The sequence below is a fragment of the Tupaia chinensis genome, unplaced genomic scaffold (assembly GCF_000334495.1).
Source record: "Tupaia chinensis unplaced genomic scaffold, TupChi_1.0 Scaffold149502_1, whole genome shotgun sequence".
Lineage (NCBI taxonomy): Eukaryota > Metazoa > Chordata > Mammalia > Scandentia > Tupaiidae > Tupaia > Tupaia belangeri.
The window spans coordinates 1,013,299-1,028,727 of NW_006209346.1; the positions used below are offsets into that span (position 1 = coordinate 1,013,299).

Below are 15,429 nucleotides of genomic sequence, written 5' to 3' on the forward strand. Positions count from 1 at the left end.
TCAATCGCACACGTTGAGCACTGTATACCTTCCTGGATCTTTTCTTTCTTTGTTTTTTTTTTTAAAAAATGTGTATAGAGGGCATGTTCTCTGGGGATGGTGGGGAGAGTGAGAACGCACTCCCCATGGGGAATGGTCATGTCACGACCCTTCTCTTGCATTTCTCCCTCCTTTCAGAAGTTTGGGCACGGGCACGTACATGTCTGGTCTTTTGTTTTGTAACTTTTAAAGAATTAGTGGGGAACCAGCAGGCAGTGTGATGGTTACGTCGCTGGACTTCCACGTAGTCGACTGTGATTTGAGTCCCAGACCCAGTGGCTTAAAACTCACGCCAGGCACGTGTGCATGCATGGCCAAATCCTGAGAGAAGACTGGAGAAGGGATTGTGGTGTGGCCATCCTCCTGGAGGGTGATTTCTAACTTTCTGTCTATCTGTCTCTCTCTCTCTCTGGCAAGTGCTTAAGTGCATGTGCCCTATAGCAAAAATCTCTCTTAAAAAAATAAAAAAAGAATTTTTGGGTGTAGCGGTTTTGTCGCTAAACTCCCCCTTGGCCAACCACGGTTTGATCCCTGGTGCCAGTGGCTCCAAACTATTCCAGGTGGGACCAGAAATTGGCGTAATGGCTATGTGGCTGGGCTCCCACATAGTCGACCGCAGTTCAAGTCCCAGACCCAGTGACTTAAACTCATGCTGGGTGCGTGTGCGTGCGTGCCCAAGATCCCGAGAGGAGAATGGAGGAGAAGGGATTTAAATAAATAAATAGATAAATAAATAAATAAATAAATAAATAAATAAATAAAATAAAAACTATGTCAGGCGTGTGTGCATGTGTGCCCAAAATCCCAGGAGGAAAATAGAGGAGAAGGGACTGCAGTATGGTCATCCCCACCCCTCCCCCTGAGGGTGATATTTCTCACTTTCCCTTTCACTGTCTGTCTGTCTGTCTGTCTGTCTCTCTCTCCAGTGTGTGCATGTGCCCTAAGGTAAAAAGAAAGATTAAAAAAAGAAACTTCTTTTTTAAAGATTATTTAATTTTATTTATTAATTTTTTAAAATTTGCTATAGGGCACTCACCAGAGAGACAGAGTCAGACAGGAAAAGTGAAAAGTGAGTTACCAGGTCTGAGACTAAAACCACGACTGGCCATGTGGCAGTCTAGCGCTTTAACCGCCATACCACCTGCTGGCCCTCCTCTGCTGTGTTTTTTTAAGCCACTAGGTCTGGAACCTGAATTGTGCAGTTGGCCATGTGGGAATCCAGCCACCTCAACCACCATGCCACCTGTGGGCCCAGATATTCTGGATCTTTAAGCAGTGCAGAATGAGCCCCAAAGAAGGAAAAAATATTTGTCTGTGGGGAAAATCAACAATGAAATGTGAAAGTCAATTTTTTTTTTTTGAGAGTTTTTTGCTATAGGGCACATGCACTCACCAGAAAGACAGAGAGAGACAGAGACAGAAAGCAAGAAATCACCCCCCGGGGGGATATGGCCACGCCACAATCCCATCTCCTCCCACGATCTTGGGCACGCACACACACACGTCCAGCATGAGTTTAAGTCACCAGGTCTGGGACTCAAACCACAGTCGACAACATGGGAGTCCAGTGACATAGCCATTATGCTAACTGCTGGTCCCTGAAAGTCAGTTCTATAAACTTGCTAGTCAATTCTGTAAACTTGCTACTGATGTAAAAAAGGTGAAGCAAGAACTTCTAGGTAGGGATGTATTTCAGTTCTGAACTGGAATGTAGATCCCTTTGCAATGGAGAAAAGGCACAGGCTCTATAACCCCTTTAATGACAAGTTAGAGGCCTGAGGGCAGAGCAGTCACATTTTGTAGTAACTAACTTGCTTGAACGGCTACTTGCAGTATAAAATTTTCCCAGAGAAATCATATTAGTCCTTTTTTTGACAACTTTCCAGAGGAAGGCAAGTATGAGCAAGACACTAAACAGCATTTTACTTTGTTCTCACAAACGTTACAGATTGTTACAGTACCACTGACTTCTTAGAAATGCTCATTAATTTTTCAGGGCTCTTCCGTACCAAAAGGAGAAAAACAAATATTATGTCAATAGAACCAAATATAGGTGCCACTAAATATAATACAAATTAGACAGTGGTGCCCAAAATGTGTTTTTCACAAATTCTGTTGCTTGTAATTAGAGATTGATGATTCATCTATATAGAAGTGGATTATACCTTTGTAAATTCTTGATTACTAAACTGTGTTAAACAGAGACAGTGTGGGGAACCAGCAGTTAGCGTAATGGCTATGTCGCTGGACTCCCACGTAGTTGACCGTGGTTCGCGTCCCGGACCCGGTGGCTTAAAACTCACGCCGGGCACGTGTGTGTGCGTGCCCAAGATCCCGAGAGGAGAATGGAGGAGAAGGGATTGCGGTGTGACCATCCCCCCTGGGGGGTGATTTCTTGCTTTCTGTCTCTATGTCTCTCTCTGTCTGTCTGGCGAGCGCACGCGCCCTACAGTGAAAATCTCTCCCCCCCAAAAAAAAATCTTAAAAAAAAAAAACAGAGACAGTGTTCCTTGAGTAACTAATTCCATTAGGCATTTCACCTAGGTTTATTTCATCTTCAGGCCCCGTCCCTAATAACACACCCGGTTTCTGCAGATTAAAATACAACTCAGAAGGCTTCCACAATTTCTCTGAGGTCTGCAACCTCCCAATACAGAATAAAGTTATGCTTTTCATAAGGAAGTAATGATCTCCTATATGGGTTTCTTATTGCTGCAGTAACAAAGGATCACACACTGGAGGCCAGCTGGTGGTGTGGTGAAGGTGGCTGGATCTCACATAGCTGACGGCACTATTCAGGTTCCAGACCTAGTGACTTAATAAACACTCCAGGTGGAGGCCAGCAGGTGGTGTGATGGTTAAGTGATGTACTGCCAAATGGCCAAACATGGTTAAGGACTCCCATGTGGCCTACCACTGTTCAAGTCCCAGACCTGGTGACTTACTCTCTCACTTTCTCACTCTCTCTCACTCTCTGGTGAGTACACATACCTTATAACAGATTAAAATTAAATAATAATAATAATAAATAAAATGAAATAATTATTATTTTTTTTAAAGCTGCTGGGGCTGAGACTTGGACCACATTTGGCCATATGGGATCCATCTACCTTAACCAGTAGGTTTGGGACTGACCTGAAAGCTGTCCATTCCTGCAAATACAGTTTTGCTACACTTTGACACAAGGCTCGCTCTCTCTACATGGTTCATGTCATATAGAAAATTCCCTGAGTGGCTGTTGCTTCTTTCCCTTTCCTCTTTTATTCTTTTTCCTTAGTTATAGGATTGCCCTGTGTACACCTCACCTTCTTGTCTCCACACATCCCAAGTGCTCACAGCCCAGGACAACAGTGATAATCCCTTGACTATGTCTATGCCACCCACCACATTATCCTTGGTACACACGGTGACACTACCTGAGTCATCGTTTGACTTGTGTTTCAGGCTGTGGTCATGAGTTTGTTTGGACATATCATTTGCTTGGTTCTGACCTCTGGTGTTTATTTGCTTTTCTTTTCATGCTTTTCTATACTTTTTGAGTCTCTTATAATTGGCCATTGTCTTTGCCTTGTTAATTGACATAGGCTAGTTTCAAATCTGGGCCCTTGGCCAGATAATGTTGAGTCCAACCACAGAGCTAAACTGTCCAGGCCCAGGGAGCTAGCATTTCAATACTGTGAAATTACTGAATTATTAAAAGGAGATTAGAAAGAGAGAAACAAAATGGAGGTATTTGTGTTTTAAGAAAAATGGGACAGGAGATTAAAATTGCCAATAGTTTGAAAAACATACATTTTGCCACTTTCAAAATAAGGGGCCTTCACCAAGTTCATAGAAAGATGACATTGAAGTACACATTCATTTTGGTGCAAAGGAATTTTGAAATCCATCCTTTTTTTTTTTAATGATATACATTTTCCAGGAACTTTTTGAAGCTTTCCTCATAATGACTAATCTCTTTTAAATATTTAGAACCTTCTCAAAGAAAAGTCCAGAAAGGTCCATGAATCAGCTCAGATCATAGTCTTTATGAGTCAGGCCTTGGTTAGCATGGCTTTGACACCAAGATTGACAAGGGCAAATGTAAAAAAAATCTTCATGTGTCTACTCTTTAGCCCAGTAATTCCACTCATAAAACTATATAGCCTTAGGAAATGATCATAACTATGGAAAGGACATTTACATACAATTATATTTATCCAAAAGCTAATTATAATAAGGAAAATTTACAGCCAATCTAAAATTCCAGCAATAGTAGTAACTAATGTTTATTAAGGCTTTAATTTGTATAAAACATGTATTAAATGCCTTATAGGAATATCTCATCAAATCTCATGAGCTTTAAAGCACTGCTATTACCCAGTTTTACAAATGAAGCAACGGACTCACAGAGTGGTTGGGCAACTTGCTCAGGGCCATGCAACACCAAGTGGTGGAGCCCAGACTTGAACTTATTTTCACTGAGTCCACAGCTGGTGTCTGATAAACTGCCAAGCTATACAGTTTCTCAATTAAAGGATGACTGAATAAATATAGGATGGACATGATGAATATATTACCCAGTTTTACAAATGAAGCAATGGACTCACAGAGTGGTTGGGCAACTTGCTCAGGGCCATGCAACACCAAGTGGTGGAGCCCAGACTTGAACTTATTTTCACTGAGTCCACAGCTGGTGTCTGATAAACTGCCAAGCTATACAGTTTCTCAATTAAAGGATGACTGAATAAATATAGGATGGACATGATGAATATTAAATAGCCCTAAGGATGATGTTCTGACCAATTTTTAATAAGATGAGGAAACGTTCATTAATGTTGAATGAAAAAGATGGTGTAACCAGCCAACCAAGTCAAGGGGCTGCTTATCACAATGAAATGAGAGGCAGAGGCTAGAGAAGAAGGGAGTTTATTTCTGTAGTTAGTTACAAAGAGGCCTCTAGTTCTAGCAAACTGTCAACAAGGTCAACCTGTTTTCAGTATGTATAGATGTAAGATATAAGCATGTGCAAATCATTCCTTACTATAATCAATAGGAGTCCATCGGTTTCCCCTGAGTAATTATTTTGATTCCTTCAAACACTCAGTCTTGGTTTCTCATCTGACCATTCCTCAAGCAGATCTCTCTATGACCCAGCACTTGGTCAGATTGTTCTTGTTAGAGGCCTCTCTCAATTTCAAAATGGCTGCCCTCCTGCTAACTCTTAGGCTGGCCTGCTTCAATAGGACACATTTATTAACAACTGAGATCTCCATTAAAGTACAGATATACAGAAACTACTGTTGACAAATATCAAAATGTATTGTTTCTAGTCTGTGAGCAAATACAAAATTGTATTTTCTTTTTCATAAGCTTCTATAATTTTGAACCTCTTATAATTAGTATGTATTGCTCGCTCAATCAAGGGAAATAGTTGGTTTTAGGAACAAAATAACTCTAGGCTGGAAGATTTGAAGAATCAGTGCTACATGTGTTACCCCAATCACGGCCCACTGTACTGGGTCTGGAGCCCTCCAGAGCCAGGCAGTTCTAACACATTATGGCCAGACCCCAGCGGACAATGCCTAGAGCTTCTCACTGTGGGTGAAGCCAATGCAAGGCTAACTGCACTGTCTCACCCTGAGCCATCTTTCTGTGGAGGGGAGGTTGTTAATGGGATCAGTGACAATCACCAAGTACATGTTATAACAGGATAGAAATTTCCATTCTTCAATCTTTTTAAAAACATATTTATTTCATTCTACTTGTTATTTCTATTATTTTTCAATTTGACCAGAGAAATACAGAGAGAGAGTGAAGGGAAAGTGAGAAAGCAAACCACCAGATCTAGGACTTGAACCATGGTTGGCCATATGAGAGTACAGCGCCCCAACCATCATGCCACCTGCCAACCCCCATTCTTCAATCTTAACCTAGGTGATTTGGGCCAAGTTATTTGTCCTTTCTATACCTCTGTTTCCTCATCCATAAAATCAGGACAATAGTATTGTCTACATTATTGGGTTGTTGAGAGGATGAAATTTTTAGAAAGCATGTACAATCTAGTGTGGTGTCTGGAACATAATAGTTGTTAAATACTCACTTTAAAAAGAATAACAAGGGCCAGCCTGCAGCATGGTGGTTAAGGCAGCTGGATCCCACACTGACAACTGCACAGTTTGAGTCCCAGATCTGGTAGCTTGAGAAACATGCTGGGCACATGTGTGTGCATGCCCCAAATCCCTAAAGGAGGGGGAAATGGAGGAAGAGAAAATAGATGGAACACATTATTGCTAAAACAAGGTCCTCTTGAACAGATTTGGTTAAACTAACCTGATAATTGAGGGCCCCAAGAATGTAGCTATGCCTTGCTTTAAGTTTGTCTAACAATAGAAGCTGTACCTCTTGTTGGAAATCACTCTAATTCCCCTACAAACACATTTGTCTTCCATAAAGCTAAATCTAAAGTCCAGTGCTAGGGTATGTAATATTAAATAGCCCTAAGGATGATGCTTCTGAAATGAAGGATGATCTGGTTGTTCCAGAAATACTCAAGTATGTCCTGTGAGAATAATACTCATCCTTTAACATGCTGTTGCAGGAATGTCCCATTATGGACATAATACTGCAATTACTTTAGGAAAATATATGAGGTTTTTCTAGCACATTTTTCTAGCAATACACTGATGACTAGAGCTGACATAAAAACAGTATTTTTCAGTCATCAAGGCTCTGTGTAGGTGTGCATCAGTCTGTTTGTGAAAGCTTTTCTATGTTAAAATGCTTGAAAATAATTATAAAATACTAATAGTAGGCAGATTAAGAGGTGGTTTAAGGATGGTCTTTTTTCTCCTTTTAATTTTTTCTTCATTATAATTGTTGCTTTTAAATAAAAAGACGTTAAATATTTAAAAAGAAATGATCTAGCCACTTGGTGGCGGTATACCATGAAAAATATAGTCTCTATAGTATCCTTTCAGTCTTAAGCTCAAAAATGTTGTCATGGCTTCATTTCTTCACTGACAACTTTACAAGCTATCTTACCTCAGATATCTGATCCATTGTGAAATATCCTCTGACACTTAAGCATCCCTTTTAAATAACTTTAATTTAAATCTAATTTAAATGAATGCACCTGGTTGATTTGAAACTATGATAACAAATAGACTCTGAAGGAAGATTATGTTTATTCCCTATTAGGGTAATAAAGTCCTAATCAGATATGAAAATGATTTTATATGATGTGAATTAATAGCTGAATGAGGTTTCGTTGTGAAATAACCACCTGGACTTTATACAACAGAATTACATTAGCTTGTGTTACAAGCCGACAGCCTTATTATTACTTTTAAATAAAAACACTGACATTGGGGCCAGCAGATGGCGTAGGGTTATGTGGCTGGACTCCCACATGGGCGACTGTGGTTCAAGTCCTTGACCTGGTGGCTTGAAACTCACTCTGGGCACTTGTGCATGCCCAAGATCCCAGTAGGAGGATGAAGAGGAAGGCATTGTGGTGTGGCCATGCCCCTGACTTTGCACTTTCCCTCTCACTGTTTCTCTTTCTCTCTCTCCCTCTCCCCTCTTCCTTGAGCACCCCCTAAGGCAAAAACCTCTTTAAATAAAATCCTGACATTAAAGTAATAAAAGTGAAATAAAAAAGAATGCAGCAGCATATGCTTTAAACCTAGGATCCTGCCAAATTGAAAATTATATTACATTTAAATTTAATATTACTTTTCTTAAAATTTCAAAATAGTGTAGATACAGACTGCTGCTTGAGTTCTTTGGGAATGAACACTGGCCTGTAAAATATGAATTTAGATGAATAAGCCTAGCTGTTGGCCATTAGGACATGACCTTGTTCCCTCAGAGTCTAATGAAACCACATACCTGGAGAAAAAGGAACTTAGTAGATCACTGGAAAGCCAGAAAGAATCTCTGCTTTATTACAATTCACAGTGAAATATTCTGCTCTTGCTGTAGACAAGCTGGGATAAGAATACAGTAAAGAACTTTTTGCTTTTCTGATGTTTTCATCTTCTAAAATCCCCTACTCATTGTTCTTAGAAACTGAGCCTTCAGCTGAGCTTGCACCCAAATTGGCCTTTCTCAAAAATTTCAAAGACCCATAGGAACCTTTTCATTCCAAATGTATGATCCTTTTCTCAAAGAGAGCTGCATGGCCCACAGAGCTTATTATGTAAGTCTGTGATAGCTCAGTGAAATTAAGGACGCCTTAAGTTGTGATTTCTCCTTGGCCCCAAAGTAATTTTTTTTTTTTTTTAAAGAAGAAAACCTTGAACACCGAAAACAGAAGGACTGAATAAATAGGACTTGAGAAACTGTCAGGGATCCAGAGCTTAGAATCATCTTCAGAAATGTCTTCTGTCACCTGGGAGAACTGTGCCCTTGAAGTCACCTCTGGCAGCTATTCAAGATCAGGAGGGAGGAGATAGGCGAGGCAACTCCAGGACTCCTTTGAGTTTAGACTGAAAGCAGGTTAGCTGCCAAGTATGCGTGCACCGCCCTGGTCAGAAGCTTTCATTAACAGTGTCCTGACAGCCTTTGTGGAGAGACAGGGCTGGCCAGGATCCTTGCCAGCAGGAAAGGAGCAGAGAGAAGTCATTAATGGCATTCTCCGCTAGCCCCTGCTGCAACCCCAAAGTGACTGCTAATCAAAACTGAGTTTTTTGCAGGGAGCCAAGAGAGGGTGGGTGAACAGCACCCCCAAAGATCATGCAAAAGCAAAAGTGACATGTTTGGGGGGGCTCTTAAAGAAACCTAAACTTTATTGCATCGTCTATTGGAAGAAACCAAGTAGAAACCAGTTATTGCCCTTTTTTCATTCTTCTTTTCTTTCCTCTTTTTTTTTTTTCCTGGCTCAGTGAAATAAACCTTGTCTATTTGTTGTTCAGAAGCCTAATGAAATTAGTGGAGCCACCTTGGAGTTTTACAAACACTGGGTAGTTTTTAATTGTCCTTTGAGATTTACCCAATTAGAACAAAAGACACACACCCAAAGGCCACTGCTTTTTTTTTTTTTTCCTATTTTTCAAAACAATTAAAGTTACTGATCTACTTTAATCATTTCCGACCAAGTGAAGAAACTCTTTAAAGGAAACTGGAAACCCTGAGTGCAAAATGGAGGAAGCTGATGCTCTTTTCTGTGTAAGTTCCCCAGATCACACCAAAGTCATCTCAGCCTGGCGCTCATAATTCCCGGCTTCTGAGGGCTTCCATCTTTAAAGAACATCTCACTTCAGGTAAGAAAATACCACTTTGGCTTTTTGAATGGTCTTTAGTAATGACCCATTTTAACCCTCAGACTGAAAAAATTGCATGCCAGGCATAAGCTGCTGAACACTAAGATATGCCATGTGTTTTCTATAGGAAAATAATTGACAAAGTACGAAGATAGGTTTAAAATTAAAGCTAAAGAGTCATTTAGATGGAATTTGCCCCTACTTGTGATGAGTTAGATACCTTTTTATTTTTTATTTCAATAAGTCCTGGGGCTCAGAGCTCAAAAATTTCCTTTAAAAAAAAAAAGAAAAGAAAAAGAAAGGTCTACCAGACGCTAGGAGTTTCATATGCATCACTTTTCTCAATCTTTTTTTTTTGGAGAAGTTTTTGCTATAGGGCGCGTGCGCTCACCAGAAAGACAGAGACAGAGAGACAGAAAGTGAGAAATCAGCTCCCAGGGGGAAATGGCCACACCGCAATCCCTTCTCCATTCTCCTCTAGGGATCTTGGGCACGCACGCACACGCACCTGGCGTGAGTTTAAGCCACCAGGTCCAGGACTCGAACCACAGCCGGCTACATGGAACTCCAGCGACATAGCCATTACGCTAACTGCTGGTCCCCAAATCCTATTCTTTTGAACTCTGAAGTCTGTGCTCTTCCTCTTATACACACCAGTCCCCATTTTATTTTTCTACTGAAGAGCGTATCTAAATGTTTTAGGCATTAAAAAAGAGTTCAGGTTGTACAATGGGCAAATATAACTAAACAGACATTTCAAATGGAAGCAATTTTGGCATTATGATTTCATCATTGACCACCGATAGACCATTTATCTTCTTTCATAGGAATCTGGCAGGGACAGTACAAAAACATTTGCTGGGGGACTAGCAGTTAGCATAATGGCTATGTCGCTGGCCTCCCACATAGCCGACCATGGTTCGCGTCCCGGACCCAGTGGCTTAAAACTCACACCGGGCTTGTGTGCGTGCGTGCCCAATATCCCGAGAGGAGAATGGAGGAGAAGGGATTGCGGTGTGACCATCCCCCCTGGGGGTGATTTCTCGCTTTCTGTCTCTATGTCTCTCTCAGTCTGGAGAATGCATGCGCCCTATAGCGAAAATCTCTCCAAAAAAAAAAAATCAATTGCCGGTTGCATTGATATTCTTTATTTGTCCCAGAAATATTCATTAAGCAACTCCTATGTGCCAGACACTATTCTGGGAAATAGCAGTGAAAAAGTAAACAAAGCTCTTGTCTTCGTGGAACATCCCCCCAGATAGATAGCAGAGAAAGAACAAAACAAGAAGAAAAGTCAGGGGTGAAGAAGTGTTATTTAAAAAAAAAAAAAAATGAAGCAAGATGGGGGCACTGAATTTGTAGATGCAAATCATTTTTGACCCTAATGCAAATCAGTTTTGACCCTAATTCAGTAAAGATCCCTGTTTGCAGATGCCTACACAGACCTGCACCCTGAGATTTTCGTGGAAATGGAGGAGGCTAGGAACTCATATCAGCTCATCTCTGCTTTACAGAAGAGGCCACCTGAGCCTCAGGAGGTCTATAATTAGGCCGCAAGGTGACAGCTGATAATAGGCAGAGTTCAGTGCCAACCTGGGTATCTCAGGTCACGTTCTTGGGCATACTGCTTTATTCCTTGGGCTCTTTGGCTGACACCATGTTAACCTGAAGGTGTACTATACTCTTCTAGGCCCTAATGCCCGAGGGTGTATGACAGCCAGTACCCACCCCCATTAGTTGCCTGAAATACTCAGTAGTAGCTCTTTATTTATTTATATATTTGAGAGATTTTTGCCATGGGACGTGTGTGCTGGCCAGAGAGACAGAGCAAGATAGAGAGACAGAAAGTGAGAAATCACCCTCCCCCCAACACACACACACACACACACACACACACACACACACACACATGCTGGAGGATGGCCACACTGCAATCTCTTCTCCTCCATTCTCCTCTTGGGATTTTGGACACACACACTCGGTGTAGTTTCAAGCTGCTGGATCCTGGACTTGAACTTTGGTCAATCACATAGGAGTCCAGCACCTTAACTATTATGCCACCTGCCAGCCCTGAGCAGTAGTAGCTCTTCAACCTAGAAAAACAGTAATTCCATATCCCACTGGGACTTTGGAGTGTGCTGAAGGTATACGACCCCCTGCAACCAATAGCCAACTAGCTTTAGGAGAGGGATGGGACAGCTGAGAGACACCCTCTACTTCCCCCTCCGTGCCCCCCACCGCCCACTGCCTAGTGTATACTAGGCACAGCTGAGATATAACTAGGACAGGCAATGCAGTGTCTACTACATGGTTAGTATCCAATAAACACTTGCAAAAGAAGGGGGGGAATGAGGAGGGAGGATGAAAGGGAGGCCAGCACCCATCCAGATTCTAGAACATATTCCACTAAGAGAAGTCATTTCTCCGCTAGCTTCTATATTTAAAAACAGAGCTTTTCATATACCAGGGAGAAAGTGAAGTGATGAGCCTGGTAGGTAACACATGTTGAATAAATCATATTGATTATGTAGAGATTTCAGGAGATTAATCCAACCTCAAAATGCAAAAAGAAAAGCATGTTTTAAAAATAAGTATGAGTGCAAGATATATGGGGATTAGACTTCTTCTTATCGTTTATATTATCCTAAGTAGAGTGAATGTCCTTTCTCGGCAGGAAAATATTCACGAACAGTAAATTTTGAAAAATGATGACAAGCTGCAATAAATTCTGTCTTGTGCAAAAGGTTAAAAAAAAAAAACCCAAAACCTGCGTTGTGGCTGTGGCCAGCTTTAGACCAGTACAAGCAACTGGGAATTCTCACCTGTGTCAGACAAACCAAAAGAGGCTCATTGCTAAATGTATTTATATAAAATACGCATGCACAAGCTGACCACACTTGCCAGAGATGCACTTCTAGAAACCCACTGACATCAGATACCTGCAGCCCACTTTCCTCAAGCAAAACGTTTCCTGGGGTATAGCGGTGCAGTTTAGAAGGGCGGTCACTTTATAGTCCCAGGTAAAGGTTGAATTTGCTTCCCCCTCCCCTTTTCCTTTGAAAGCAGTGACCTTCACTTTGAGTAGAGAGAATAACTATTCCATCATCTCACAAACGCTAACGCTTCATTAAAATGATCTTTCTTACTTTTCATTAGACCACAAGCAAGACGTTGGATTTTTGTTGGGAATGGTCTTCACTGTTACGTTCTCAGTTCTTTCTTTGATTGGGATATTTAACAGATCACTCCGGACTGGGTAGGTTTTTGTAGAATTTCTGTTTTCTGATTTAGATCATGTATATGTACCATCAAACTGTAGTCAATTCTGTTACTTACTAGAAAAATTTACTTACTAATATTTTTATTCAGAAAAAGGAACACGACCATGTTTAATGAGAACCTACTTGAGCCAAGCTCTGCACAGATGCCATCCTTGTAGCCCTCACAGTGACCCCGCCAGGACAGTGCTAAGGCCTGCTTTACAGATAACTGAGACTTGGAGAGGCTAAGTCCCAGCCCCAGGCCACTGAGCACTGAGCCAGGAGTCCAGACACAGCGGGTATCAAAGCCCTCTTCTCTCCTTGGCTACGTAGGCTTTTATTCAAGTTTACCCACAGTGCCTGGATTCTTTAGGGTGGTAAAGACATAACCTGCCCCAATTCTACCCAAACAAATGAGCTCAAGCAGTGCGAAGAGGGGCAACCTTTAAATTTGCCACTTGGTTACCAGTTACCCCTTCTTTTGGGCTTCCTTCAATCAGTTCTTTTTTCCTCAATACGGTGTTGGTAAAGAGCTATGCCTACATTTTACTAGATGCATTGAGTGTTTCTCATCTGTTCAGACTTGAGTTGTTTAACGTGGCAGCCTCCTAATATATCCAATTACTCGGAGATTTTGACACATCTGAGCGTTCTTTGCCAAGCTGGCACTAAGTCTCTTTTTTGGCGTCACTTGCTTCGTGAGATAATCTTTCTCTATCTCAAGTTTAAAATCAAAATGAGTAGAAAGATTTTAAATGCGTTTTTCCAAATAAAATATGATTTACCTACATAGGTTTGTTTCCCTCAGAAAGTAATATTTCAAAACTTAAATTACACATTAATAAACATATCCTCAACACTCTCATGCGGTGAACAAACTAATGGGGAATTTTATTGTACATTGTTTTAAAATATACTTGAAATAGCTTAATGTTCAAACTAATATAAAAATATTCATATATATATTTTATTATCCAAAGATATTCTAATAAGTGTGCAATTTTAGATAATGTTGTTACTAAGGGTAACCTAAAAACTAGCTTCCAATTGGTAATGACAGATAAGAAAATAGTCAATTCTTTGCTAGTTTAATTATTCAAGAAAATAGTCAATTCTTTGTGACTTTTTTAAAAAGATAAAAGAAATAAAAGATAATTCTAATAAAACTATTTTACATATGAGTAGATATTGTTATTTAACATAATTGTACATTATTTATAAAAGCCTTATTTCAGATACAAAGCTGGACAACAGATGGCAAAACATTATAAATATAATGACACCAGGAATAGGTGACTGAGATATATTCATAAATATATTTTCACTGTCTCAGCAAGCTGTATAAAAATTTTGCTACAGTAGCATAAATTTACTAATCCAATCTAATTCTAAATACAGAAAAAGTGTGAATGATTAAAAAACAGAATCATAAAACATGGTAAAAACACGTGTAAAAAATTATCTTTACCCTGAAGTCCCCAAGGTTAAATTGGGCTAGTGAATTTCATTCAGCCGTTTTGGTTGTTACTTAGTAAAAGTCCTTCAAGAACCAACTTCCATAGATACATGAGTCTGATCAATGAGTCTGTTAGTGGGCCCGCTGTTAATATGTAAAAATGTGTCTGACATCATTTTAGGCTCTTCTAAGCTCTTGGTACAACCTTTTTGCCTAAGTTGGTTTGTATCGCCAATGGGCAAAGTGCCTCTAAACACAGGAACAGCCAACGGTGTAGCTGGGGAAGGAAGTGGAGGTTTGTGGCTTCTCCCTCTTTCCCCTCCCCACCCCCGTGATCCTTAATAAGCACCCAGTCTTAGTAAAACCCAGTTCTCACTGTGCCACATAACGGCAAGGTAAGTTTCCCAGCTTTCACATTAAGTTTGAGGTCCCCCAGCCCCCACTATCATCACAGCCCTATTTGGAATAATGACAAAATTTAGAATTAAGAGCTTGCATTTCAGAGTTTTAGTGTATAGTGTTTTCTTCTTTAATATTCTGTGGTTATGGTCACCTCAGAATTCTACCAAATATCCCTTAAGTGTTTCCCCACACTGACGTCTTTTGCTTATACTGGTTTGCCATATTCAAGGTGTGTCCAGTTTCACTGCCACAGTGGTTCTCCCAATGATCTTGACATTAGTGGAGTGTTTTGAAATGTTTCTACTCCTTAGAAAGAAACAGAATAGAAACAGAGGAAAATCTTAAAAGATAGTGAATCAACTTCCTATTTAACTTCCTTTAAGTAAGAGATGGAAACCTTGGGATCCGCGGATGGGGTAATGGTTACGTCACTGGACTCCCATGTAGTCAACTGTGGTTAGAGTCCTGGACTCGGTGGCTTAAAACTCATGCCAGCACGTGTGCATGCATGCCCAAAATCCTGAGAGGAGAGCAGAGGAGAAGGAATTCCAGTATGGCCATCGCCCCTGGGGCGGGGTGGGGGGAGTGATTTCTCACGTTCTGTCTCTCTGGTAAACATACACACCCTATAGCAAAAATCTCTCTCTTAGAGAGAGAGAGAGAGAGAGAGAGAGAGAGATGGAAATCTTAGCTCCTGACTCAGAGTTTGTGCTTTATTATATATTTCATTTTCATTGACTTCCTAGTCTCCTACATGACTGCCTGTACCAATTCTAAAGTAATGCACTTCTTCTAATGTGTCATTTTTGCTTTTGCTTTTTTAGAATTAAGAGGAAAATCGTATTGCTAATGCCAAAGTGGCTTCATGAAGATATTCCTAATATGGAAAACAGTAATGTTGCGAAAATGCTCCAGGTAACCCAGTACCATCAAACAAAATCTGAATGGCCGTTGAGACCAAGAGTTCGGTCTAATAGTTAACATGAAATTCCTCTTAAATAAATACATGTGCATACCTATTAGTATA

General features: G+C 40.5%; 1 protein-coding gene across 1 annotated transcript in view; it reads left to right on the forward strand.

The window, feature by feature from the left end:
* The window catches only part of IL23R (interleukin 23 receptor), a 72,910-nt gene that overhangs the window by 53,688 nt on the left and 3,793 nt on the right, over window positions 1-15,429 (forward strand). Inside the window, exons 8-10 of the mRNA XM_006171403.2 lie at window positions 9,195-9,284; window positions 12,441-12,540; window positions 15,227-15,317. Coding sequence (XP_006171465.1) covers window positions 9,195-9,284; window positions 12,441-12,540; window positions 15,227-15,317 — 281 coding nt within the window. The remainder of the gene's footprint in view (window positions 1-9,194; window positions 9,285-12,440; window positions 12,541-15,226; window positions 15,318-15,429) is intronic.